The sequence below is a fragment of the Syzygium oleosum genome, unplaced genomic scaffold, assembly GCF_021117445.2.
Source record: "Syzygium oleosum isolate NSW1041296 unplaced genomic scaffold, Sole_v2.1 Sole_v2.05, whole genome shotgun sequence".
NCBI lineage: Eukaryota > Viridiplantae > Streptophyta > Magnoliopsida > Myrtales > Myrtaceae > Syzygium > Syzygium oleosum.
Genome location: NW_026607489.1, coordinates 10,161,876 through 10,189,203, shown reverse-complemented (window position 1 = coordinate 10,189,203; position 27,328 = coordinate 10,161,876). Strand labels below are relative to the sequence as shown.

The window sequence follows — 27,328 nt, the reverse complement described above, 5'->3', positions numbered from 1 at the left end:
GCAGCACGAGATGAAGTCCCGGAACTCGTGGGAGGCAGAGGCGGGGGCCTCGGGGGGTTCGGACATGCAGATGGCGCACATGAGGCTGGCCCAGTCGCCCTGGTGGCCGACGGCAAAGGGTAAGTGGCCGAGGTAGAACTGGAGGATGCTGATGCCGAAGCTCCAGATGTCGCCGGCGTAGCCGTCGTAGTTGCCGTGGTTGAGGTCGGTGTTGATGTGTTAGGGGCTCATGGAGGCGATGGTGCTGACCAAGGAGTTGGGGTCCATAATATAGTAGAGGAAGCGGCTCATGCCGAAGTCGGCGATCGTGACCTGTTTGCTCGAGTTCACGAGGAGGTTCGAGGGCTTGATGTCGCGGTGTACGATTTTGCGGCGGTGAAGGTAAGCGAGGCAGCTCAGGATCTGGTGGGTCAGGTGGCTGAGGTGGCTCTCGTTGCCGACGTGGATGCCCTCCAGCGACCCGCCGTCCATGAACTCCAGCAGCACCTGGATCTCGCCGTTGTGGACGTACATGTCGTGGCACTTCACCACGTTTGGATTGTCCACGTCCAGGAAAATCTCGATCTCCCGGCAAATCTGGCGGCGCACCACCTCCTCGTGGTGGTCGTGGATGACCTTGAGCGCATAGAGCCGCCCCGTCGGCTGGTGGATTACCTTGTACACCGTCCCACCGTTGCCGCTCCCGATCCGACTCACCCGCTCCAGCTCTGAGAAGTGCATCTGGTGCTGCTGCTGCCGCCCCACTGCCGCCGGAGGGAAGACGCTGCAGACGCAGTTGCCGGTGCTGTTGTTACCGCTGTGGTGGCGGCAGCTCGTGGATGGCGCCGAGTTGGAGGGCAGGGAGGGGAGGGGGACGGCTGAGGGACCAAGTTCTTGAACGCTTCTTTGGTTTACTGAGTCCATCATGCTCTGTTTTCTTTGGTTTTTGTTGGAAATTATGATCCATTTTCTCTAAAACTAAACTGAGGAACTACTATTTTGAATCTTGAAGACTGGCGTGGAGAAGAAGCAAATTGGAGTCAAAAGAAAATATGTTAAACGTTGTCTAGAATCGTTGAAAATGGCGGTGGCTACAGCGTTCTAGAAGAATCCAGATTGAGAAGCTGTCAAAGATCGAGCTCAATTATGGCTGCTGAAGAAAATCATCAAGAACGTGGAAAGCAAGGAGTCATTCATCTAAGAGAGTTTGGGGGAGATGAGCTTAAAAGTACATATCCTATGCTCCTCCACCAACACCTCCTCAAACTATCGTAAAATCATTTCTATAAATTAATCTATCGTTGTCCCATCTCCTAATTAATATCCTATTCTAGTCCATTCCTCTATATTAACTAGACCATACTCACATATACTTGCACACATCAAAATACAAATTTTCATTGATATCAAAATCATCCTTTCGTGCAATCTATAATTTAACAGTTTTGCGATCTTAAACCGTTGAATTCGAATGCTTCTTGGGTTTACTGAGTCCCACCAAGTTTTTGGGTGGTGTGTCCCTGTCACAAAATTTTCCAGGCACCTTCATGCCCTGAGACTCGATAGAGTGAGAACAACACACACCCCATCAAGCAAAGCAGCTCCAAACCTCATCTCATCACATGTTCTTTTCATACATTTTTTGATTTGTCATTTAAAATTGATGATGATTATGCTCACGAAGAACAAGCAAGCTATCAAAATGTGTTTCGGTTCTTACTCCAAGTCCACGCAGTCCAATTTCTCCCAACTTCTTGACCAAACCTTGTTGGTTCACTGTTGACTCAGCGAATCAGGAGTGCTTAAAACTTGCATGCTCTTGGTTGCCGGACGAGTAAAACATCGGATATTCCGCATTTCAGTTGCATCAGCAGGGTGATAATTAAGGCAACGGAGACATTTTCTAGCCTTGTTGCTTATCACAAAGATTGTCATGAAAGATGAACCAGCATATTTTTCAGCTTGGGGGTACCTCGTGTGACAAGGATCGCACATGTTCCTAGGAATAAGCAAATGCTGGTAAACCGATCCATGATTTGATCTTGTTTCCTCAACTAAGTTGCAAAAAATATGAAGTTCGAGTAGAACAAATGGACATGCAGTCGTTCAGTCACAACCAGTCTCCATGTCTATACATAAGAAGAGCCAGACTCCACTATCTCACTTAAAATGGCATTTCATAGCATAGCATTGCTGGTTGAATTGTCACCCGCTTTTCATTTGTTTTCATGGTTAAATCGTGTCTTTTTCTTCGAACACTGACAGATATCAATACCCAAATGTTTTGCTTAAGATCAGAATCACATTATTCTGCCTAAAGCATATAGTAGAATAGAGTCACTCGGTAAGGCAAATTATTAGCTGCCAAAGAAAATCATTTCCAACAGGGATTGACTTGAGCAATCTTTATGAGCCTAAAAAGCCATTTCTCATTTACAACAGGCCAGGGCATCATCCATCCTTCCACGTGATACAACTCAAAAACATCCCTCAAGAACCACTGATGGTGTCCCCAAGATTTCACCCGAGTTTCAGTACTTAGCTCACTGTCATTATTCCCATGCCACGTCTTCTACAAGGCATTCGATTAAAGCTGTTAGAGCAAGCAAGATTTTTTTTTTAGACGCAGAGCACCGAGACTTTGGCCTCCTGGGTACATATGGTGCCACAGAGAACATCAAAGCAAAAGAATAAGAAAAAGTAAGGATGGAGAAGACACTCACAGCATTACCCACGCAGGAAGAATAAAACCCACTTGTGGATTGAAGAGAATCTCTGATACTTCTCCCTTTTTTCCCATCCAAGCCTTACGTGATCTGTCCATGATGATTATTGGGCCCGCAGCCTCAGAGGAAAGAAAGAACCGAAAAAAACGTGCATTAATAGGGTCCAAAGCCATATCTAATCTTTACCGACTTGCTAGAGTAATTAAATATTAAACTACACATTCATCTAACGATTTAAGCTTTTAGAACAGTTGGTAACGGTTTAAGCTTTTAGAACAGTTGGCAGTGATCCCACAAAAAATCTCACATAACATCAGAGCCAGAAAATCTGAGTTCAAATCTTTCGGGACCCTATTTGTTTCTCCAATTAATATGTTCACGCTTTGTACTAGGTAAATAGATCAAACTAAACGTATAAATATTAAACTAAGCCTTTATCTAACAACTTTTAAATAGTTGGCAGTGGTCCCACCAAATTTAATTAAGAATTCAAAGTCCAATAAGCAGATAGCAATGCATGGTCAGAAGCCAACCTTTTTGCTATTTTTTCCCTTCGCACTAAGCACAATCGAGGCTTGGCACTTGGCAGCGACAGGAAAAGAACAAATATAGATAACAGATTGTCCTTTGCTGTTAAGCATTGCTGCATGCATTCATTACGAAAGGAGGACGTCAAGATCGAAGAGACATTGATACTTCAAGTTTCTGAAACTCAACTTTACACGACGAGAAAATAAAATATTGGGCGATCCTGGACTGCCACGCAGGCCATGTTCTTGTCTCCTAGTTGATTGACGCGTGTCTTAAATGGGACCCATTGTCGGAGGACACCCGCCGCCACCATCTGCGGCAGGCCCAACCTCTTCTTCTCTCCCACTTAACCAGGCATCACATCAAAATGGGAAAAAATCATCAAAAACCCTAAACTTTGTCATTTATGACATATTTATCCCGAATTTTTTTTTGTGACATCAAAAACTTCGAACTTTGCTTTTTGTGATACAATTACCCAAATATATTTAGTCAATAGGCATTTTCGTCTTTTTTGCTTTTTTTTTCTTTCCGGCGAGGGGGGGCCTTGCCGGCGTCGGGCGAGGGCTACCCTCGCCGGATCCGGCGAGGGGGGCCCTTGCTAGCGTCGAGCGAGGGCGGCTCTCGCCAGATCCGGCGAGGGCGGCCCTCGCCGGCGTCGGGCGAGGTTCGCCCTCGCTCGGGCGAGCGAGGGCGGCCCTCGCCCGACTCAGGTGAGGTCGACCCTCGCCCGACGCCGACAAGGGTCGACCTCGCTGAGTCGGGCGAGGTCGACCCTCGTCGGCGTCGGGCGAGGGCCGCCCTCGCTCGACTCAAGCGAGGGTCGACCTCGCCGGAGTCGCGGGTGAGGTCGCCCTCGCCCGATCTGGCGAGGTCGGCCCTCGCCTCGCCCCGATCTGGCGAGGTCGGCCCTCGCCTCGCCCGACTGGGCGAGGTCGGCCCTCGCCCGATCTGGCGAGGTCGACCCTCGCCGGCGTCGGGCAAGGGCCACCCTCGCTCGCCCGCGAGGGCGACCCTCGCCCGACGCCCGCCGCCCTCGCTCGGCCGCCGGCGAGGGTCGGACCTCGCCCGGATCGGGCGAGGGCCGCCCTCGCCCGGCGGCGAGGGTCGCCCTCGCCCGGGCGAGCGAGGGCGGCCCTCGCCGACGCCGAGGGTCGACCTCGCCAGATCGGGCGAGGGCCGCCTCGCTCGTCCGTGCGAGGGCGACCCTCGCTGAGTCGGGCGAGGGTCTGGACCTCGCCGGCGTCGGCGAGGTCCGCCCGAGGGCCGCCCTCGCCGGCGTTGGGCGAGGGCCGCCTTCGCTCGCCCAGGAGAGGGCGAACCTCGCCGGCGTCGGGCGAGGGTGGCCCTCTCCAGATCGGGCGAGGGCGACCCTCACCCGACGTCGGCGAGGGCGGCCCTCGTCGAGATCTCGCCGACGCCGGCGAGGTTCGCCCTCTCTGGGCGAGCGAGGGCGGCCCTCGCCCGACTCGGGCGAGGTCGACCCTCGCCCGACGCCGGCGAGGGTCGACCTCGCCCGAGTCGGGCGAGGCCGCCCTCTCGCTCGCCCGTGCGAGGGCGAACCTCGCCCGACGCCGGCGAGGGCCGCCCTAGCTGGATCTGGCGAGGACCGCCCTCGTTCGACGCCGGCGAGGGCCCCCCTCGCCGGATCCGGCGAGGGCAGCTCTCGCCTGATGCCGGCGAGGCCCCCATTGCCTGAAAGGAAAAAAAAAGAAAAAGCAAAAAAGACGAAAATGCCCATGGACTAAATACATTGGAGTAAATGTGTCACAAAAAGTAAAGTTCGGGATTTTTTATGTCACAAAAAAAAATTCGAGGTAAATGTGTCACAGATGATAAAGTTTAGGGTTTTTGGTGGTTTTTTCCCTATCAAAATCAATAACTACACACAGCGAAACGACCCAAGAACCAATAATAAGCAACTAAGGCAAGAGAGAATAAAACGAAGAAAAAGATGGAAAAGAACCGGCAACTAAGATGATGAGAATGAAGGTGGAGGTGGAGGTGGAACTTGGTGACGCAGCCCCTGATTGTGGTTCAAAATGAAAGGGTGCCTCAGAAGCTGGTTGGCGGTCCTCCGCCGGGCCGGATCGTGCTGTAGGCAGCACGCGATGAAGTCCCGGAACTCTCGGGAAGATGAGGCGGGGGCCTCGGGGGGTTCGGACATGCAGATGGCGCACACGAGGCTGGCCCCTGGTAGCTGACGGCGAAGGGTGAATGGCCGAGGTAGAACTGCAGGATGCTGACGCCGAAGCTCCAGATGTCGCCGGCGTAGCCGTCGTAGTTGCCGTGGTTGAGGTCGGTGTTGATTCGCTCGGGGCTCATGTAGGCGATGGTGCCAACGTAGGAGTTGCAGGGGTCCATGGTCTGGGAGAGGATGCGGCTGACGCCGAAGTCGGCGATCTTGACCTGCTTGCGCGAGTTCACGAGGAGGTTCGACGGCTTGATGTCGCGGTGGACGATTTTGCGGCGGTGGAGGTAAGCGAGGCCACTCAGGATCTGGTGGGTCAGGTGGCTGAGGTGGCTCTCGTTGCCGACGTGGATGCCCTCCAGCGACCCGCAGTCCATGAACTCCAGCAGCACCTGGATCTCGCCGCCGTGGTCGTACACGTCGTGGCACTTCACCACGTTCGAATTGTCCACGTCCAGGAAAATCTCGATCTCCCGGCAAATCTGGCGGCGCACCGCCTCCTCGTGGTGGTCGTGGATGACCTTGAGCGCATAGAGCCGCCCCGTCGGCTGGTGGATTACCTTGTACACCGTCCCGCCACTGCCGCTCCCGATCCGGCTCACCCGCTCCAGCTCCGAGAAGTGCATCTGGTGCTGCTGCTGCTGCGCCGCCGCTGGATGGAAGACGTTGCCGATGCCGTTGCCGGTGCTGCTGTTGCCACGGTGGTGGCGGCTCGCGGACGGTCCCGAGTTGGAGGGTGGAAGGGGGACGGCGAGGGCAGGGTGGCGCCGAGGGACCAAGTCTACCAAGTTCTGTTTCTTTTGGTTTTGTCAGTCTTTAACCTTTGAGTTTGAATGCTTCTTGGGTTTTTACCAAGTCCACCAGGTTCTTTGGAGAAGTCCGTTGTTTTGTTGGCTTGTTCTTGGAGAGCATAATCATTATCAATTTTAAATGACAAATAAGAAATGTATGAAAAGAACATGCGATGAGATGGGGATTGGACATGCTTTGCTTGATGGGTGTGTTGTTCTTACTCTCTCGAGTCTCAGGGCATGAAGGTGCCAGGAAATTTTGTGACACAGACGCACCACCAGCTCCAATCCTCATCTCATCGCTTGTTCTTTTCATACATTTCTTATTTGTCATTTATAATTGATGATCGTGGTCTCCAAGAACAAGTTATTAAAACGTGTTACAGTTTTTTTCCAACTCCATTCAGTCCAATTTCTTTCTACTTCTTGACCAAACCTTGTGTTACTGTACGAGTAAAACATCGGATTTTGGAGAAGTCGTGTGTTTCCTACGCTCAATATTTGTATGCTGGGTCTTATGTTTTGACCTTCTATAAGGCCAATCTTTCTACCCCCACAGCTAAATTAGGTCTCACTTGGCTGAAAACATAGCACTGCATCAATCACCATAAGACACCTTGAAAATTCTCACAACATCTAAAAGCTGCTCGAGCACTTGACCTTCTTTTCATTAGTATAATCCCTTCAGCAGAGAATGTCACTTTCTATTTGTGTGAAAATCTATCTGAGACATAGCAGTGATTACACTGCAAAAATTTGCCCGGGTCACAATCTATCTTTAGGAATCTGTCGAGCACGTTATGAGAACAACCAAAAGCAGCAACCAATAAGCAAGGATCATAAGTTTCATGTAATTACAAGCCACTGTTATAATCATACAGAGCAGGTTTTTTTTTGCTAAAATCATACAGAGCAGTTGCAGTACCAAGTTGCAGAGTCTTCTTCACAACCTGGCACTGATTGCATCGCAGAGAAGTGACTTCTCTTTCTCAGGTGCCAACATAAGGTCCGCAGCTAGAGGCAGGTGGACCATATGAATATCTCCACTCTCCACAAGCTAGGCATCTATCTTGCTTAACACTGTTATCAAGTGTACAAAATTTACATGACCAAACATTCGACGTTGTAACCTCGATGTGTTTTCGGGATCCACAAGCTTCGCATGATAATGCAAGAGGCTGCAAGAGAGATGGTATCATAAGGATAGAGAAAAGTAGAAATGTAGCATGACAGGCTGAAAGGCTTGCAATGAACCAACCCAAGCATGAAAATAGTTGTATTGCTATCTCACATACAGCGGCCCAATTAAAGATGAGCGGATAATGTGTTGCCGCCATATCAGACAACTAATCCAGGATCCACAAATGCAATTACAGAAATCAAAAAAAAATTACGAAGAAATAGTAAGGAAGGCTGAGCTAGACTCCCCTCCAGATTCCGTTATAGTTAGGACATGACAACCATTTTCTAGAGTGCACATCCTGGTAAGTCACTTAAGTACAATAAGAAACCAGCATAGCGCCTCATAAACCAAACCCAGAAATAACAATCTTAACGAAGCAAAATGACTTATATATTGCAAAGACACTTTCCATCATCCAAAAAAATGAGAGCAAACGAGTTATTTATTGATGGTTTTCATGAGTGACAATGCAGCTTATCAAACTTATGTGCCTGAGACAGGAGTCACGCGACCAACTTTGAAATGATGGCACTCCAGACTTTCTAAGCCTGCCTGATATTGTGATGCATGAGTGCAAATACTGTAAGGGAGAACAATTTACCTGATTTAATAAAGTGCAAGTATTACACTGCCACTTCACTTCATCATCCGCTGCTTCCAGAGAGGAAGTGGAATTGACACGTGAAGTTGTTGCAGAGATGCCAGCAAATGATGTGGATGCTTTTGACTTCTCAGGAAGTTCCAAGGAAGGTCCAACTCGTCCTTGGAAACCCTCCTGTCCCTCTGCAGATTTGGATCCACACCATAGTTCATCGCGCAATCTCCTTTCTGCTGCCATCGCAGCAGCTTGTATGGGGCTAAGAGCATTCCTAATATCACTATCACCCCCTATACGCCTAGGCCCTGATGGTAGTAGAGCTCCACGTCTTGCTCTGTTTTCTGCAGCAGCTAGAGCAGTTTGGCGTAATGATGATGGTGGAGGCTGTCGGGAGAACCCACCTAAACGTCTCCCTGGAAGATCAAAACCTTGACCAGTTCCTGTAATTCCTTTAGCCATCAGCTCCTCACACTCCTGCAAAGGAAAATCAGCAGAGTCAGGGAATGACAGGACAAACATATGGTGTTGAAGAATCCAGATCAATCTAACAATAAAGTAACCGTACAGTTATCAAATCTATCTCTTCTGGAGATAATCACAAGATCGTATGTTAGGACCGTGTGAAGCATCTCAAAGGTGGAAAGATAGAGAGAGGCTGAACAACAAATGAACGCCCGACAAAGCCTTGGTGTCAATTATTTCTCTACTCAGTTCATGCTCTTCTTGTAGTGATAGGTAATTGTCATAAAGGAACGCTGGTTGTCCTGGCAAGAAACAACCAGGGCCACCTAATCAAAGCCTTGATCAAGAAGGCCAAAAGCTTAACACCCATCCAGGCAGAGGCCAAAAGTTACTGCTTGCACTAGGATTGGCCAAAATGCCCATCCTAGGGTGATGTAATAGAGGGTGACAGCAAGCTCCGGTGGATCCTATATCAAGTGAGGAAAACAAGGATTGGCACATTTTGACATGTGTACATGAATCAAGGAGCTGCTTCACCGAATTCCCAAATCGCTGACTGCTAAAACAAGTGTATGCCTAGGGAAGCAATGGGGCAGCTCATTCCATGACAGCTTGGTCTTCTAGAGTCGCCATAGTTTTGGACCCCTTTTTAGTTGCCAATATGCTTTCTGAGGTCTCGAAATGCTTACTGTTTGATTTTATATGCAGGCATTCAACCTCCTCAAAGCAAAGCTATGTTTTGGATGGTTAAATGCAGTTACATTTGCTAACAAAAGAGAAACGAGAGTGGGGTTATGGCCTTTATAAATCATATACGTGCAGATTCATCAAACTCGGACAAAATGCAGCAGATACCGTGCTAACTCCCAAGTGTACAATATGTGAGTGGTCATAGCTTGGTAGTCATCACACTACCAACGTTCATCCCATAAGATTTTGGAGCATGTAAAAGTTACCTTTCTGATTTCGTCCAAAAGATTGTAGAAGTCAGTATTATGTGGACCATATTCAATGTGACAGAGCTCATGCAGCATTGTATCAAGAATCTGCTCATAAGGGAAGAAATCCCACTCGTTGTTTGGTCTTCTTAGCCGGAGCTTAATCTCTGCTCCTCCACCTATGTTCAGTCCCAGAAGAGATGGATTGGGAGGACTGAAAATTCAGAGTTTACCGAGAGGATCAAGAATAATTTAATAAGAAAGCAATCTTACATGAATAACACAAAACAATATATATATATTAGAAAAATAGAGTGTGAGGAGACAATGAAAAACCAGCATACCAAAATTCAGAAAGAATCTCCACTTTCCATTTACGTTTTCGCATTATTGGCTGAACTTGTTTTGCAACTTTCTCAAGAACCTTTCTAGCATCTTCTTCTCCAATCTTCTTCAGAGGCTTGATTTCCCAAACCTTGTTAAGATCATTAAGATCCATAATGGAGCAAAATCTGTCTTCACAAAGTAAACGGAAAGATTATGCACTGCAAAAAGTGACAGAAGAGTCCTGAATTTCATTACTACCATAAGCCGTAGACTGACTATACAAGAAAAAAATGACAGTTTCCATATGGAATACAATATGCAAATTCAAGCAGATTACAGAATTAATATAGATAGAAGGCTCTTGAATTCAACTGCCATTAGATTTAGTAAGTCCATCTTTCTTTTCTGCGAGCCTGGTACTTCAATAACATTAACATGTTTAATGGTGAAATATAAGAACTAGCTTTTAAGCAAAACAATTAAAGCAGAAAAAGGAAAGGACAGAGAGTAAGCATTGCAAACCTCTCAGCCCACTTCAATAAAAACAATACTATGAAGATTTATGATATCAGTGCTATATATTTATATATATCCAGTCCCACATAATGAGGGCTAAAATCTCAGAAATCCAAAAGTGCCATGCATAAGCTTCAAGAGTTCTTTTCACCATGGCATCATAGATGTGCTAATAAAGAAGACTGACAGCAAATCACCTAAACTGGGCACATCAACAGTGACTTTATGCGCAGCGTGAAGAGGTGCTATACACCCGTTAAAAGTGGTTAGTACATTCTTTGTGTTGGTGAATTAATGTGAAAAGTGGTGACTTATTATCAACACAACGAACACGTTTACCGCATTTTAAGTGGGTGTACCACCAGGGAAATTGTGCGCAACGCCATGAAAAAACCGTGTCTATAACTCATATTTTCAATAAAGACATGTCAAATATCAAATTTTTAACGGCCTTCAATACTGCGCTTGTATTCAATTTTGGGACAAATGCTCAACTGCATTTTGTCACCATATGGGTGCTTACATAGACATCCATATCTATGTTAATATCTACTTATCTATCTACCGACCTTGTGTATATTGTACCCGTGAGCACATTTGCACTGGCGCACCCCACACACCCACTTGAAATTTTTCCTTAGCTCTTAAGTATATCGGCTGCATCTTTCTCTCACCGGTATCAGCAAATTCAAAAGTTTTCCCAGCTTTAATCAAGCGCCTACTGAATAAAGCGCCGAGCTTTTCACGGTGGATTGTGGCATTATGAGTCTATGACACTACGACCACACAAACGATGAACTATCCTACGCAACAGCTCCATAAGAGCTCTGTTGTCACTACTCCAAAGAGTCTCTCAACTCCTCCCGATCATGTCGATACCGAATCACCTCCGCTAGCGGAGTTTTAACGTACCACTCCACGAAGAAATTATCCCAAGAAGCACGCGGTGTCGATTTCGCAACACCCATGGGAAAGCAGAGGGCTTTCCGAAGAGGGTATCATCCAAATCGCAGATGATGAACGAAAAAAACCAAAATCGATGAACCCCATGTATCTTTCGAATGCATAAACGGGCCCCAACAAGAAAATCAGCAGTCGCATGTTGACTGGCGCTGTTGAAGCATCAGCAAGAACTCCCGCTATTCGCATGCACAAAGAGAGAGAGAGAGAGAGAGAGAGACGTACCTCCACCGAGGAGTGCTGATGGGCTTGGAGAGAGGGAAAGGAAGCCAATCGGACAGCGATCATTGATCGTCCCCTGTTTTGGTTCTGTGGTTCTTTTTCTTTTCTTCTTTGGGAAGAAACCCAGTTTTCGGATGCTTCTGTGCTGACCGCTGAACTCTTTGTAGCATTTTTTCGCAAAGAGAAAAAGAGAATTATTATAATCATTATCATTGTCGTTGTCGTTATTGTTATTGTTATTGTAATTGTTATTAATGTCGGGACGGATCAATCTATAATTACCTCGTTTATTATCTTGGATAATCTTGTTTTCGTTGTGCCTCTTCAGTTCTTCATTGTCATAGGAGAGGATTTGATTTCCATTCCATATCTAGTCGTATATGTTATCACGCATCATTTTTTCATGCACATCGAGCAACCTCATGGGAATCCTAACGTTAAGCTGAAAGAAAGTCTTTTGACATTTCCTTATGCCGGTACTTCCATGTAGCCTTTAAACATTCTTTTCGATTAATTATAAGAGGCGATGGCATGTTTCACACAGAAAACACACGATTATGGAGAATTAGTCATCTGGCACCTGATAATACGATAATTCGCTCCATACTATGATATTACATTCTTGGTTGTTCTGAACTAAAGACTATAATTTCATTCCACAACACTATCAAGCCCCTTGCTTTCGCTCTAGGATTTAATCACGAAGCAGTTTTGAAAATTTAACCTATGCTTCAAGCATGGCACTGCTGGTTCTTGAATTTGTCTCCATGAGAAATAGTACATTGGGCCTTTCTTGAGGCACTAAGGCTCGTATTGCATGAGTTGTAAAGGTGTGCATCGGTCCCAATCCAACTCGAGAACCGGCCTAGACCAATTGGTTCTGGGTGGTTGGAATCAGTCTGGTACTTGGTTATTGGGAAGGAACTATACTTATCGGACCAGATCGGACCGAACTGGTAGAATAGGCCCAAAGTATGTTTTAAATAGCATAAACCATAAAAATAAATAAATAAATAAAATGTTCAAGCCAGTCCAATTCTAGGGTAGATAGGGTCGATTCCTGCCTCCATAGACTGGGAACCAATCCTGTCCGATCTGAGTCACAGTTCTAGCGTGGGAATTAATCACCCCTAATGAGTTATCAGAAGCATGCACAATCCCTGACAAATCCAGTATGAAAAAATCTTCATTGGTACAGTAGTGGCTTATTAGCGTTAGCCACCATAGTCCATTCTCTTAAAGTATCTCGTATCTAAATTGGCGTAACCAATAACAAAGTATCATCAAGTGTAGTGGGAGTGCACGCCTGAGATGCATAAGGATTAAGTCTCCTCATTTTATTTTTGTTGACTAGGGATTTATTGCTTTTCTGCTCTTTCTTCTGAGTTCCGGATCTAGAATCTAATGTTTTGTTTCGTATTGTCAAGAGTTTCTGGAATAATTTCACAAAAAATCTTCCAGAAAGGGCTGAATTCTTGCACTTCAGCTCTAAGCCATTGCCCAAAGCATCCCTCACTGTCAACGGCTGTCTGTTCTCTTCGCGAGGGACTTCCTCAAAGTATTTGGCGTGATGCCAACAAATTCATACTGACTTTTTGCTCTCCCAATTTTGACAGCTGAAAATCTCTTGGCATCCACCTTCACATCAGAAACCGTCCCTAGATTGCTGGCCATCCTTCTAATTGCTTCCTCTGAAAACATATTCACGAGGGAGACCATGTATCTGAACCTAAAGAGCACAGTGAGAATTCGTAGCATTTGGGTGGACTATCAGGTTTGCAATGCTTGAGAAGCAACAAATGACTAGCAAAAGACGAAAGACCCGGTATCAAGGCACTCTGTTCTTTTCTATTTCAGTTCTAAATGTAAACGCAAATGTCGTTTCGCCATGCTTTCTTCATTGTTTTCTAAAATGCTTGAAAGGATATGCTAGGATTGGAGTACAGCCGCCCAAGGAGTGTGAGGCGACACTCAGTTTTTCAATAGATTCGACACCATCCATAAGTGGTATATATTCCTTATCTGACCAAAGACTGCCAAATTTTTGGCAGAGAACACTAATTCGAGCTTCTGCAATGTCCCCGGTCTCCATCAGTGAGCTTCAGACCAGAGTAATGCGCAGCGACAGTTTTATGTAACGCAAAGGGTAGGAAGAGAAAAAGCACCCGAAAGACTAATAAAACATAAGATGGGTGGTTGAAGCCCGTGGTGGGTTGACGATGTAGACGGTAATGAACAATGGGGCACACTGAAACTTGCTGAAAGAAGACCAAACTCTCTAACGCAGGAAAAGGGATGAGAGGATTTTATTTCTATTTCATGTCAACTCCCATATGTTTTCCGGTAAATTTCTCTAATGCACACCAAACGATCTTCGTGGTAATTCCAACATTCTTGGCTTATTCTAATCTGAAGAGCGATAGCATTGTCCGACAATTCTCTAGTTAAAAGCTTTTTAAAGTTGGAAGGATTTAACGAGTTACCTTCCGAACAAAGTCATGTCTACCTAGAAGCTTTACCATTACTTTCACGGACTTTTTTCACCGAACGGAATTTCCGAAAGGGTCGATTGTCAAAATTCAGAGTTTGTGGGGGTAGAGCGTTAAAAGTTAAAAGTTCCTGGTAGAACTTCGCAATATAATATAGCTCAATTTGCTCTAAGTTAAAGTTTTGAGGAGGTAAATATATATAATCAAAAGATTGGAAAGCAGAATGTAAAATATGAAAAGTGAAGTCCTCGTTATTCTTGAGGGCTACAATCTAGACACGGTGTCACTCCGTCAAATTCCATAATGCTTCGCTATTTTCCAGCCCACAAGAAGTTGGAAGCTTTATGATGTTTTTTAAATCAATGAAGAGCATTACATTCTCAAACGATCCTTGCAAGCATCATCAAATCGACACTCATGCTTCTCCTGAACATAGGGAGTTGACTCAACAACAATGACAGCCAGGGTTGGAGATGAACCTCTGCATTTTTCCGATACACCAAAATTGTGCTGATTGTACTTTGCAGCACATTGATCGCGCACAGAGTGCACAAAATCATCCTCGGTTTCCTCATAAACCAAAGCAAGGGAAAATAATGTATAACAAGGTTCAGAACTCTTGGAACAACAAAGAAAACAAAATTGGAATCAAGTAACCTATGGAACTGTATAAAGCAACAGCATAAACATCCTTTCCTGCCAAGTACCATTTTGAACCACGTCGAAGACATCAATCCGCAACTCATGATGCAGAAACCTGACATGCCAGCAGGAACAAGAAAGCAACCGACAACAGATGCTGAGCAGACATTCACGGGAGATGAAAGAAACTCCCTGAAAGACAAATATTGCATATTGTTTAGCATCCACATCCACATAGGAAAATTTGAAGAACAAAGTAAACTGCCGAAGAACGTTAAACACCAACCTACAAAGAGGAAAGCCAGATATACTGAGTCTTGGTACTATTTTTGTTTACTGAACGACTTTGAAAAATGACATTGGATGCTTAAACAAGCGGCCGCCATAACAAGTCAATTTGCTTATTTAATCATTGGATCCAATATTTCAGTATCACTTAGTAAACAAGACTTGGTATATTTAGCATCTATAAAAAAAAAAAATAGACTATCTACTTCTATATTACATGAAAACAATGGCAATGACATCTAGAAATAGAGTAATAATCCTCCAAAATGCATTCAGAAAGCTTAATTCTACCTAAGACCTAAACTCTGAAAAAAATGCAAAATTATCATAATGTACCTGAGAATTATCGCCTTTGGGTTTTTCCAATCGAGCGCTTGCCAGAGAATAAGTGTTTTGGTTTGAGGGTAGGAATAACCCTGTCTGCCTCTCCCCGGCGAGCATTCTTGTTTCTCTTTTTGACAGATTTCTTTGCAATTTTTAAAGCTTTGACCTTTTGATCGGAATCCTTGAAACCTGCTCCAGGAACAAATTCAGCAGGTGCTCTGGAGACTGACCTAGACCGGGATGTAGACCTTGTTCGCAACTTCTTATTGGACCGATCTCCATCCACATCCATAGCATCACCACCATTATCACCCCTCTCAGGTGACCTCTCCCTCTTCCGGCCCCTTGATCTACTGCGGGCCCGCTCAATTGCCAAGCTGGGGTCCAGTCCCAAAGATGATAGCTGCCTGCCCATCCTTTTGGACGTGAATTCACGGCTTTTGTCAAACTTTCTTGGTACGGTTGGCCTACTCTCTGCTGTGCTTTTCTTGACCCTGTGCTGCTGTATGAGCATGCTTTTCTTCTTTCTGATCTCAGCCAATGCTTCTTGCTCTTCTGGTGTTAAGTCTTTCCCATCCATCTCGAAATCGTCATCATCCTCAGCCTGCCGCATTCCTTCCTCTCTTTCCAGCTCTTCAAGCCTCATTAGAATATCAGGATCTATAAAGTCAGCCACATTATGCCCATCAAGAATCTCTGGCAATATGTCTTCTTTCCACTCATCATCAGCTAAGATGTAGTTCTTCTTCAAACTAGCAGAGTATACACCTGCACCGCCGTTCTCATCCTCTAAATCCCTTTCAGTTTTCCTCTTCTCCTTTTCTGCTGCTTGAGCTCTAGCCTCCAATACTGCCTGAGGTATGCATGGCGGTCTTTCTTTTTGGTCGCGTGGCTTTGGTATTGCAACATGAAACCTGTTCAAACAGTCATTTATCTTCTTTGATTTCATCTTTATTTCCACTCTCTGATTCAATAACCTCTCGCAAGCCGCATTCTTTACAGCAATTACTCCGTCCTCTGTCAAAGTGCTCATAGTCAGCAACACTCCCCCATCATTTGTGGCCTCACCTCGTTGTCCTATAACGGTTTTCATAGCTTCAGCTTTCATATCCATAACCAACTTCATGTCCTCTTCTGAGAGACCCTCCAGTGGTTGCAGATCAGTCTTGTTGCAGACTATCATCAAGGGCTTGTTCATAAACAGAGATTTGATGCTATGAAAAAGAGCTGCTTGCTGGGCAATGCTGTAGCCACAAGACCCCGATATGTCCAAGAAAAACAAGACAGCAGAGCGCAGATGGGCCAAAGCAGTAATGCTGCACATCTCAATTATGTTACGGTCTTCAAAGGGACGGTCTAGAATCCCAGGAGTATCAATGACTTGATATCTGAGATATTTATAGTCGGTATGACCGACAAAGAGTGATTTTGTCGTGAAAGCATATGGTTGCACATCAACATCAGCCCTTGTGATTTTGTTTATGAAAGAGCTCTTGCCAACATTAGGGTACCCACAGATCAAGATTGTCCGAGTATTCGGGTCAATTGAAGGTAGCCTGGCCATGTGTTGCCTAATCTGTTCCAAGTAAGCCAGACTGCCACTAAGCTTCTTAATCAGGGTACACATTCGTCCAAGAGCAGCAACCTTCAGAGACTTGCAGCGATAGAGTGAGTCTCCATACTTCAATAGCTTAACATAGTCTTTAGCAACCTTTCCAATTTGATTCCTTGCCGTATTGACTGCCCCCAAAGCGAGCTTGTAATGATCCTTGTTGTACAGCACGTGAAGAAGATCGCCATAGAAAGGATGGATGTCATCCAGCCGAGGGAACTCGTCGATGATGGTCGAGAGCTTGTCGTGAAAATTCTGTTGAGTGTACTTCACCTTGCGCATGTAGAACTGACGGAGCCGCGATATAGCATACCCCTTGTGCACAACAGTAGGTGTTTGCCGCTGGGTGCGAGAAAGGATGATATCAATGAAATCATTCGCCTTGGGCACCACCGTGATCTTCTTGAAATTGTATTGCACCATCTTTTATAACTTCTGCAGCAAAACAAATACGCCAGAATCAGATGTGTCACGCGCGCATGTCAAAAATTGAAGCCGACTCCCACCGACCAAACCCAACTTGGATCCTCTAAAATCCAAAAAAAAAAAAAAAACAGCTCGAGCTACCACATGGCATCCCAAGTACCAGCAGATCATAGTTCTTCCCTGCTGAATATCTTCCACTATATAGATTAACTAGCAAATAAGGATAGACGCGAAGCCATCGAACTCGGCCGACATCAAACACAACACCTACGTAGGCAATCAAGCACAGTACAAGGAGCAATCGAAATCCTCGTTTCTGCGGAAACCTCTCGAATACAACCTCGACGTGATAAGACATGGCATGCGCACAAAAGAGAAGCAATTAAACGATTCCAGCAGCCCTCAAATGCTTCACAAAGGAGCGACGCGGACGAGTTCAGCTCACCTAGACGAAGCTTTCGCCGCCGCCGCCGCCGGAACCGCCGGATTGCACTTCGGGTCCTAACGACGCCGCACTCCGGGCGCGGGAGGAGACTGCTCCGTCGTCGGCCACCGCCGGAGATGGCTCCTACGCCGCTCGGCAGAAGGTACGGCGCGAGGAGAGAAAATGACAAAAGGCGGTGCTCCGAGAAGTGGCGATGGAAGGGGTTTTTGTTAGGGTTTGGAGATTTGTCTACTGAAGGTTAGAGCGAGTCTGTGGGCCGACATGAAGTTGGGCCTCTCTGTCTAACCCGGCCCATTAACAGAGATTTCCAACATTCTGTTTTTTCAAGAACGGCACTATTTCCTCCTATATAGGCCCCGTTTAGTTCAGCATTTCCAATGCTCATTTGAGCTCTAAAGGCCCTTGGCAAAATGCAAATGGTGTTTGGCAAATTTTTTTACTCACTTTGGGGAGATGCAATTACATTTCCAATGCTCATTTGGCCAAAACACCTTGAAAGGTCCACTGGGAATGCTCATTTTCGAAATGCAACTGGTACTGTTCACTGGAACTGTTCATCTTCTCCCTGCAGCAGCTCCGGCGGCCGGCGACCGCCGCCTGAGGGCTAGCCCGACCCCGGCGACCATCGCCCGGGGGTCGCGCGACACTCGGCGGCTCGCGCCTGGGTCGCCGGGACCTCGAGAGTCAAGCGTGGGTCGCGCGACCCCAGCGGCAATGGCCAGCCATCGGGTCGCGCGACCCCGGCGACCACCGCCCGGGTCGCGCGACCTCGAGCGACGAGCGCTGAGGTCGGGCGACGGCCGCCGGAGCCGGATCTGGCTCGCCGGCGGCTGTAGCCCTTCGCCGGAACTGTTCATCCAAAGAGTATCGTTTTTTTGAAAAAAAAAAACCTCTCAAAGCTCATTTGTAAAAAAATAACCAAACACAATTGTATTTTCTCAAATGACTTTCAAATGATTTTTTACCAAACGCCATTTGTATTTCTCCAAAGTGACTTTCACCTAAAGGTATTTGCATTCTCCAAATGAGCATTGGAAATGCTGAACCAAACGGGCCCATAATATATGGGTGAATTCCCTAAAATAACCCCAACTTCAGGTCAAGTCCCAAATTTGCACCAAATTTTTTTTATCTAAGAAAAAATCCCAAACTTTAGGTCAAGTCTCAAATTTGTTCCGAACCTTTTTTTGTCTCGGAAAAAACCTCAAACTTTAAGTTCAGTCCCAAATCTACCCCAAATTTTGTTTTGGGTAAAAAAAATCAACAAATTTCAATTTATTTTCAAAAATATACCTCGTGATCTGGTCCCAACTTGACGTGGCACTTCCACGTCGATAATAAATCCACATCAGCAAAGTAATGGGGCAATAGGTACAGACCGACGTCGCATTTCCACTTCGATAACCAATCCAACCCAATAAAAAATGTTGAAATTCTCCAAAATAAAACCATTTTAGGATATGAAAGTTAGGGACGACAACAAATCCACCCCAAAAAACTTTTTTAATTGAAAAAAAACATAATTTTTAGGTTCAGTCTAAATTTGCTCCGAACTTATTTATGTCTAAAAAAAAGCTCAATTACTTTGTTAATGTGGAATTGTTATCAATGTGGAAGTGCCACATCAAGTTGGGACTAGATTACGGGGGTATATTTTGGAAAATAAATTGAATTTTGGTGATTTTTTTTTACACAAAACAAAATTCAGGGCAAATTTGGGACTAGATTTAAAGTTTTGGATTTTTTCTGGGACAAAAAAAGGTTCGGGGCAGATCATCTAGATCCACAATAAAAAGAAATCATAGTGCATGAAATAGAATAGCTAATAAAAAGGGAAAATAAAGAAATTCGGGGCCACCACTTTAAATTGCTTTTGAATAATAGATATAAACAATAACAAAACACGTGATATTTAGGGCAACTAAATCCTGCATAGAAATAGAATAGCTAATAAAAAAACGAAAGTAAATAAATTTGGGGCCACCACTTTAAATTGCATTTGAATGATATAGGGCGATTCTATCTTTTTGATGAAAGTTGGATGGACTTGATCATATAAGCGTGGAAATAGCGCTTCCCTTTACAAATCTTCGCTAAAATTGTCTGTTTTGAATAAGACCCATTAAACACAGTTAAAAAGCAGATGGCAAGTATACCGAGATCCAATGGCAGAACTTCGTATTCATACATACATAGAAGGGAAGAAAGTCACAGCAACTCTCGCGTTTATTGCATCCGTGGAGATGAAGGGCATTCAATATCTTTCCCGTGCCATCCGAATTAGAACGCTGCCGTCAATGGTAGGCAAAGAAATCAGATGGTGAATACCAAATAAAATCAATTTAACCAAAGGAAAAAATATTGCAATATAGAGCAAATGGCAACAACCTGCGAGTCTATCTAGTCGTATTTTCATCAGCCCTATCCAACAAATCAATCGCAAATGCCCAAAATTGCCCCCAAACAAAATCACCACAAACTCCCGCAATCGACGTCCATTCAATTCCTGTACCCTGAATCAATTTCCTGCTTAAGGAATTATTGCGTTAGAGCAAACACGTCTAACTCAAAATCAATAGAAGGAAGGAATTATCCGTCAACAACGACAGAATCGAATCCACGTCAAACCTCGTGTGGATACCTAATCTAAGAATAATCAAATAATTTAATTCATCACGGTAAGTGCAACGAGTTACTAAAGTTGCCTGGTAAATATAGTACAAAACGCAGGAGAAACGTCGTAGGAAGTCCGGAATGTCCCTTTCGCTGCCCAAAATGTCAATGGGACCGACGAAAGAGAATCGAATGGGGTCCAGTCACCTGTCAATTCCACGTGGAATTTATTGGAAAAGCGACGATTAAAAAGGTGCCACTGACTTTTATTTGGCCCACGGTGAATAAAGTGCACGAGATTTTTTTAAATTTTTATTAGGAGTAGTGCGTCGTGATCATGAGGTGGCCCGCATGATGGCTTTGAAAAAGTAATGCACGCATTGAAAAAAATGATGATAATGAATTAGGTGGACTCACTGACCTTCCTCTGCTTCTGAGAAGTTTCGCGCGAATGTGATTCCAAAAGCGATGGGAGCTTTTGTTTTTTATATCTAGGAATAAATGTATTGATAGTTATAAAATTTATGGCGAAAGTACAATTAGTTTCTAAAATTTTTAAAATATATGATTAAGTCATAAAACTCGTCATGAAAGCGCAGTTGAGTCTTAATATTTTCAAATAGTGCAATCAATAAAAGGATTTGATTGGACAAACTTGACAAGTTTAGGATTTAATTCCACTTTTTTAAAATTTTAGGACTCGCTTGTAATTTCGTGATAAATTTTAGAACTTGATTGCACTGACATTCCTCTGTTTCTGAGAAGTTTCACACGAATGTGATTCCAAAAGCGATAGGAGCTTTTGTTTTTTATATCTAGGGATAAGTATATCGATAGTTATAAAATTTATGACGAAAGTGCAATTGAGTCCTAAGACTTTTAAAATGTACAATTAAGTCATAAAACTCGTCATGAAAGTGCAATTGAGTCCTAATATTTTCAAAGAGTGCAATCAATAAAAGGATTTGATTGGACAAACTTGACAAGTTTAAGATTTAATTCCATTTTTTAAAAATTTTAGGACTCGCTTGCAGTTACGTGATAAATTTTAGAACTTGATTGCACTGACATTCCTCTGTTTCTGAGAAGTTTCACACGAATGTGATTCCAAAAGCGATGGGAGCTTTTGTTTTTTATATCTAGGGATAAGTGTATCGATAGTTATAAAATTTATGACGAAAGTGAAATTGAGTCCTAAGACTTTTAAAATGTACAATTAAGTCATAAAACTCGTCATGAAAGTGCAATTGAGTCCTAATATTTTCAAAGAGTGCAATCAATAAAAGGATTTGATTGGACAAACTTGACAAGTTTAAGATTTAATTCCATTTTTTAAAAATTTTAGGACTCGCTTGTAGTTACGTGATAAATTTTAGAACTTGATTGCACTGACATTCCTCTGTTTCTGAGAAGTTTCACACGAATGTGATTCCAAAAGCGATGTGAGCTTTTGTTTTTTATATCTAGGGATAAGTGTATCGATAGTTATAAAATTTATGACGAAAGTGAAATTGAGTCCTAAGACTTTTAAAATGTACAATTAAGTCATAAAACTCGTCATGAAAGTGCAATTGAGTCCTAATATTTTCAAAGAGTGCAATCAATAAAAGGATTTGATTGGACAAACTTGACAAGTTTAAGATTTAATTCCATTTTTTAAAAATTTTAGGACTCGCTTGTAGTTACGTGATAAATTTTAGAACTTGATTGCACTGACCTTCGAAGTTTCACACGAATGTGATTCCAAACGCGTGGGAGCTTTTGTTTTTTATATCTAGGGATAAGTGTATCGATAGTTATAAAATTTATGACGAAAGTGAAATTGAGTCCTAAGACTTTTAAAATGTACAATTAAGTCATAAAACTCGTCACGAAAGTACAGTTGAGTTCTAATATTTTTAAAAAGTGTAATCACTAAAAGGATTTGATTGGACAAACTTGACAAGTTTAAGATTTAATTCCACTTTTTTAAAATTTTAGGACTCGCTTGTAGTTTCGTGATAAATTTTAGAACTTGATTGCACTTTTTTAAAATTTTAGGACTCAATACAAATTTTAGGACTTCCGATGCAAAAATGATCTTTTGTATTGCTTACAAAATTGAATGAACGAAAAATATTTTGATCATTCATAAGAATATTTGAACATAAATTGTTGTGAGTAATGAAAATATTTTTCATTAACTAATTATTTTAAGCAATATTTTTTTTTGTCAAAAATTTTAAGCAATACAAGCGAATATTTTTTGGAAAATTTTTTTCAGACATTCACTTTCCACGAAACAAACTGAGCCATTAATTTCATTCATTTTTTTTTTGTAGTTGCTCATAAAGGCCCAATTCTTGAGTAGAACTGAGAAACCCGACTCCCCGTTCCGAGTTTTTCTGAATTATGCTTTGTGGGGTTCTTTTCATAGCTACCTAGAAATCGATCACTCCTTAACGGACGCTCCCATTTTGTTGGAATTGTGCTAGTTCAGAGAAAAGTGACTCTGCTTTTGCATTCTCATCGCACCGAACCTAAGATCCGGTCATTAAATAGGCTGCGCATGACAACTTGCCAAACAGTGTTTGATTCTGTTCTTTTGTTCCCATAATCAGTTTGGGAACAGAAATGCGTTTGTTTAATTTTTTGATTCTGGGCACAATTTTGTCAAAAATTGTTCCCAGAATCAGTTTTGGAGCAGAATCAAGAATAAAAAAAAAGTAGCTTCTTGATTCTGGGAACAATTTTGAGAATCAATTTTTTTTCTTCTTTATTTTCTTGGTTTTTAATTTAGCTTCTAATGTCCGGCCCGAGGATCGCCCTCACCGGATCTGACGAGAATAAAATATTTTAATAAAAAATATTATTAATAAAAAATATTTACCGGCCATGGCTGGCGACCAGGCCATGGGCATAAAAAAGAAAAAAAATATTTTTAATAAAAATATTTTAATAAAAAAAATATTTTACCTGCCATGGCCGGTGACCAGGCCATGGCAAAAAAATAAAAAAAATATATTTTTAATAAAAAATATTATTAATAAAAAAAATATTTTACCGGTCATGGCCGGCGACCAGACCATGGCAAAGAAAAAGAAAAAATACTTTTAATAAAAATATTATTAATAAAAAATATTTTACCGGTCATGGCCGGCGAGCAGGCTATGGCCAAGGAGGAAAAGAAAAAAAGAAAAGAAAAAAAAGAAAGAAATATTAAAATATTTAAAAATATTATTAATAAAAAGAAATTTTGTGGCATTACCAAACGTATTTCTGTTCTTTTTCTATTCCAGGGATGGAATTTTGGGCCGTTAACAAACGCCTTAAAATGCTCATAATCAATTTCGGGCACAGAATAAAAAAGAATCATTTCTGAGCAGAATCTGTTCCCGGGCACAGAATCGTTGTCATGCGCAGCCTAAATTTGTATAATTCTTTTCATTGGGTGAAAAAAACAGGTCAACTCAAACATCAATCTCGATCGACACAAAACACCCTCTCAATGGTGTTTCATATCATCCGGAAGAAAAAGAAAGGCGACATCAACTCTACGACGCTCAGAGAAATAAAGGGATAATTACATGACGAGTACTAAAATCTGTCGACTTCAAACTTTAATTTCGTTCATTTAAATCCTAAAACTTGCTAATCTCATTGCACCTTGAGCATCGATTCTCTTAGACCAAAATTTGCAAGTTTTGTGACTTAAAATGCTCTAAATGAAAATTTTAGAACTTAAGTACATGGAAATCGACAAGTTTTAAGACTTGTATGTAACTATACCGACAAACAAAGCACCAGCCAGCCTTGTTAACTAGATGAATTTTGCTCATGTTTCTAGATCAATTCATGCTATAGAGGCTTTAAACCGGGTCTTCGATGAATGTGATGCGGTAGGCAAGGGCAGCAACCATATGAATATTCATCGAGATCTCAGTGATACTTTGTCAAAGTACCCATAATCAGAGTTGATCATACCGCAATTGAATGGACCCTATATAGTTTGATAATTACAAAAATAGCAAGAATATGTGGGATCTACATAGAACTCGTCTTAACGTCAAGCTTCGTTTATTTTGCGAAAAACGTGACATTTCTAGAAAATGTTTTTCAGGAAGTTGTTTTTCTGGAAAATGACAATATTTTTTGGTGTTTGGGCCAAAATTAAAACGAGCTAGAAAATATTTATATTTTCCGCCGTTTGATATGGAAAATTTGATTTGATTTTCTCGGAGAAAATTATAAAAAAAAATTTCGAGTTTTTTTAAATTTTTTTCCCTTTTTTTTTTCTCTTTCTTCCTTAGCCGGTCTCGCAGCCATAGGCGAGGGACGAGCTCGTCCAAGGCCAGCGAGGCTCGATCTCGCTAGATTCCGAAGAGCTCGAGCCTCGCCAACCTCAAGTGAGGTTCCACCACGCCAGATCCAATGAGGTCGATCTCGCCGGAGGTTGGTGAGACACCTCGTCCCATGCGATGCCTTTAGCGAGTCACTGCTCTGCTTCAACCAAATCCACCGTGTTGCTTTTCTTCTTTGTCTCCATCTCGTCCCTACCTCATTTCCAACTTCAACAAACACTCATGTAGAAGTGCCACTTTATCGCCTTTCGATCACCAGGCCTCTTCCTTGAAGGCATTGCCTGGGACAAGGTGTCTCGTCAACCTCGGGTGAGCTCGAGCCTCGCCTAGCTGGCCAGATGTAGCGAGGTCAAGCTTCGTTGGATGTGATCGATCGCTGGCTATCGTTATGTTCACATCAGAAGCTAGCGAGGTCGAGCCTTGCCGACCTTGGGCAAACTCGTCCCTTGCCTGCGGCTGGACAATTTTTTAATAATAAAAATAATTAAAATTTTGATTTTTTAAAATAAAAAATAATTAAAATTTTGATTTTTTAAAATAAAATAATTAAAATTTTGATTTTTTAAAATAAAAATAATTAAAATTTTGATTTTTTAAAATAAAAAATTTTAATGTCGTTCTCTTTGCATTATAGTTTGATTTAGTAACCTAGTTGATAAGATTAAGAAGGCGTGTATGAAGTTTCCTCTCATAATTTGCATGATTGACTCATAGTTTATTTGCAATTGCACGATTGTAATATGTTTTTATTATCAATAGCAAATTGTATCCAAACTTTTTTGGGAACAATAAAAATACTTTTCATTCATTCATTTCGTGAGCAATATAAACGATCATTTTTAGTAAAATTATTTTTCAAATTATTCATTTTCCACGAAATAAATGGAGTCTTATATAGATCTCATTGTAACCATATGAGATTTTAACGTCCTTCTCTTTATATTATAGTTAGATTCAGTAACTTAGTTGATAAGATTAAGGAGGTGTGCACGAATTTTCCTCTCATGATTTGCATGATTGAATCAAACTTAATAAACAACTACACAATTATAATGTGTTTTTATTTTCAACAACAAAGAAAAAGTTCGTGATAGGAAGAAAAATGGAATTAGACTTTAAGGCGTGATAAAACTCTTTTTAAGGAATTATTGGCCCCACAATGTTGCTAATGATTACTGACAAAAATCATCTAAGATACAACAAAGTCTCGATGAGAATACCAAATAGTAATTTTTGTATTTCTCTAAGTCTGCATTTGGTCGTCTGAATTTCAGTCAGGATAAGATTGGATAGGATAAGATAATAAATCCCAAAATTTTGTCTTGTCCTATCTACTGTTTGGTCGACTAAGGATGTAAAGTTGGATAAGCAGAATTTGCAATAGAGTATGATTATCTCATAATAGCTATGGGAGCCCGTGCAAATACATTCAACACGCCTCGTGTCGAGGAGAATACCCATTTCTTGAAGGGATAAGATGTTGATTTGGTCTACTTTGTTATCATATTGATGTGCTTCTCAATTAAATAGTGGAATTTGCAGTAGAGTTTCATGACTTTGCGGTTGAAGATCTTGCCCGGCTATATAAGTCAAAGACCTTGTGAAGATTACACTTCTTGAAGCATGAGATCATATTTTGAACATGGGAGGAGAATTATGTGATTTAAAATTCATCTGTTTCTGTGTTTGGACTTTGTTTTTGTTTTCTAGGTTAGCAGCAAATTTTTTCGAGGCTTGTGCTATGGTCTCTACTGATTTTTCTTTGATCAATTGGAAAATATATTCGTAGTTTTGCTCATCTTCCCATGGGCTGGTCATTGGTGCCGAAGAGGCGGCGGGGCACAGCAGAGAAGCAGCCCACCATCAGAGAGGCGCTTGGGCATGGCGAAGAGGTGGTTAGGCACAGAGGAGAGGCGGTGATTGTGGGAAAAACTTGTCTCCTCGTGTGTTGCTCTTTTGAGAAATTCTATCCGGCTCTATCCCACCTTCCCCCTGAGATTATTTTATCCTGGCCATATCCCCCTTTATCCTATCATGGACAGCTACCAAACATAGGATGGATGCTTTTATCCGAGCAAGCATAGCCTAAGAACTCTCAAAGGGAAACAATCGGAAACAATGGTTGTATTTCTCTTTTAATAAGAAATGAAAATGGAAGAAATGTGTATTAAGCATTTCAAAATTAAATATATAATATATAAAAAAAATAACCTAACTCCTTTTGAACAATCGCATTGTTTCAATAGGACAATATGGTTAATTTTTATAATTGTATATCCAAATTTAAATAAACAATAAGCAATAATTGGTGATTAGTGCCAAATATAGTCCACGTATGCACTCACATCTTTTCGATGTGGGACAAGGCACCTCGTAGTTACAAACAAACTAGCAACAAATTATACCCAAATTTTATTGTGAACGATGAAAATATTTTTCATTGATTTATTTTCGTGAGCGATATCAGTGATCATTTTTAAGAAAATATTTTCCAAATTATTTATTTTCCGCGAAACAAACTGAGGCTATCTTAACCGTATAAGTTTTTAATGTCCTTCTCTTTATATAATAGTTTGATTTAGTAACCTAGTTGCTTAGATTGAGAAGGCGTGTACGAAGTTTCCTCTCGTAATTTGCATGATTGTCACATACTTAATTAGCAACTACTTGATTATACTATGTGTTTCTTAGTTGAAAAGATTTTTCGTTCATTCATTTTTGTGAG

The 27,328-nt window shown here is 42.4% G+C and overlaps 3 protein-coding genes and 1 pseudogene across 5 annotated transcripts; all 4 read right to left on the bottom strand.

Moving 5' to 3' along the window:
• Positions 1–219: 219 nt before the first annotated feature.
• LOC115664766 (mitogen-activated protein kinase kinase 5-like) lies at positions 220–906 on the bottom strand. Its single transcript, XM_056311639.1, has one exon. The coding sequence runs from the start codon at positions 904–906 to the stop codon at positions 220–222; it is 687 nt and encodes a 228-aa protein (XP_056167614.1).
• Positions 907–5,126: 4,220 nt separating this feature from the next.
• LOC130138304 (mitogen-activated protein kinase kinase 5-like) lies at positions 5,127–6,614 on the bottom strand (annotated as a pseudogene).
• A 329-nt stretch (positions 6,615–6,943) lies between these two features.
• Positions 6,944–11,578, bottom strand: LOC115681753 (DNA-dependent metalloprotease WSS1-like). Of its 3 annotated transcripts, none has more exons than XM_056311968.1 (5): positions 11,428–11,578; positions 9,744–9,944; positions 9,418–9,613; positions 8,003–8,473; positions 6,944–7,396 (listed from the first exon to the last, which is right to left on the bottom strand). In XM_056311968.1, exons 2-5 carry the CDS (start codon positions 9,896–9,898, stop codon positions 7,208–7,210), a joined length of 1,011 nt encoding a protein of 336 aa, XP_056167943.1. In that variant the 5' UTR covers positions 9,899–9,944; positions 11,428–11,578; the 3' UTR covers positions 6,944–7,207. The 3 variants fall into 3 exon arrangements, with proteins under 3 accessions (XP_056167943.1, XP_056167944.1, XP_056167945.1); XM_056311969.1 differs by having other exon boundaries at positions 9,744–9,915; XM_056311970.1 differs by having other exon boundaries at positions 9,744–9,911.
• A 2,668-nt stretch (positions 11,579–14,246) lies between these two features.
• LOC115681752 (nucleolar GTP-binding protein 1-like) lies at positions 14,247–17,829 on the bottom strand. Its single transcript, XM_030605812.2, has 3 exons — positions 17,651–17,829; positions 15,180–17,214; positions 14,247–14,747 (listed from the first exon to the last, which is right to left on the bottom strand). Exon 2 carries the CDS (start codon positions 17,200–17,202, stop codon positions 15,187–15,189), a length of 2,016 nt encoding a protein of 671 aa, XP_030461672.1. The 5' UTR covers positions 17,203–17,214; positions 17,651–17,829; the 3' UTR covers positions 14,247–14,747; positions 15,180–15,186.
• Positions 17,830–27,328: the final 9,499 nt, after the last annotated feature.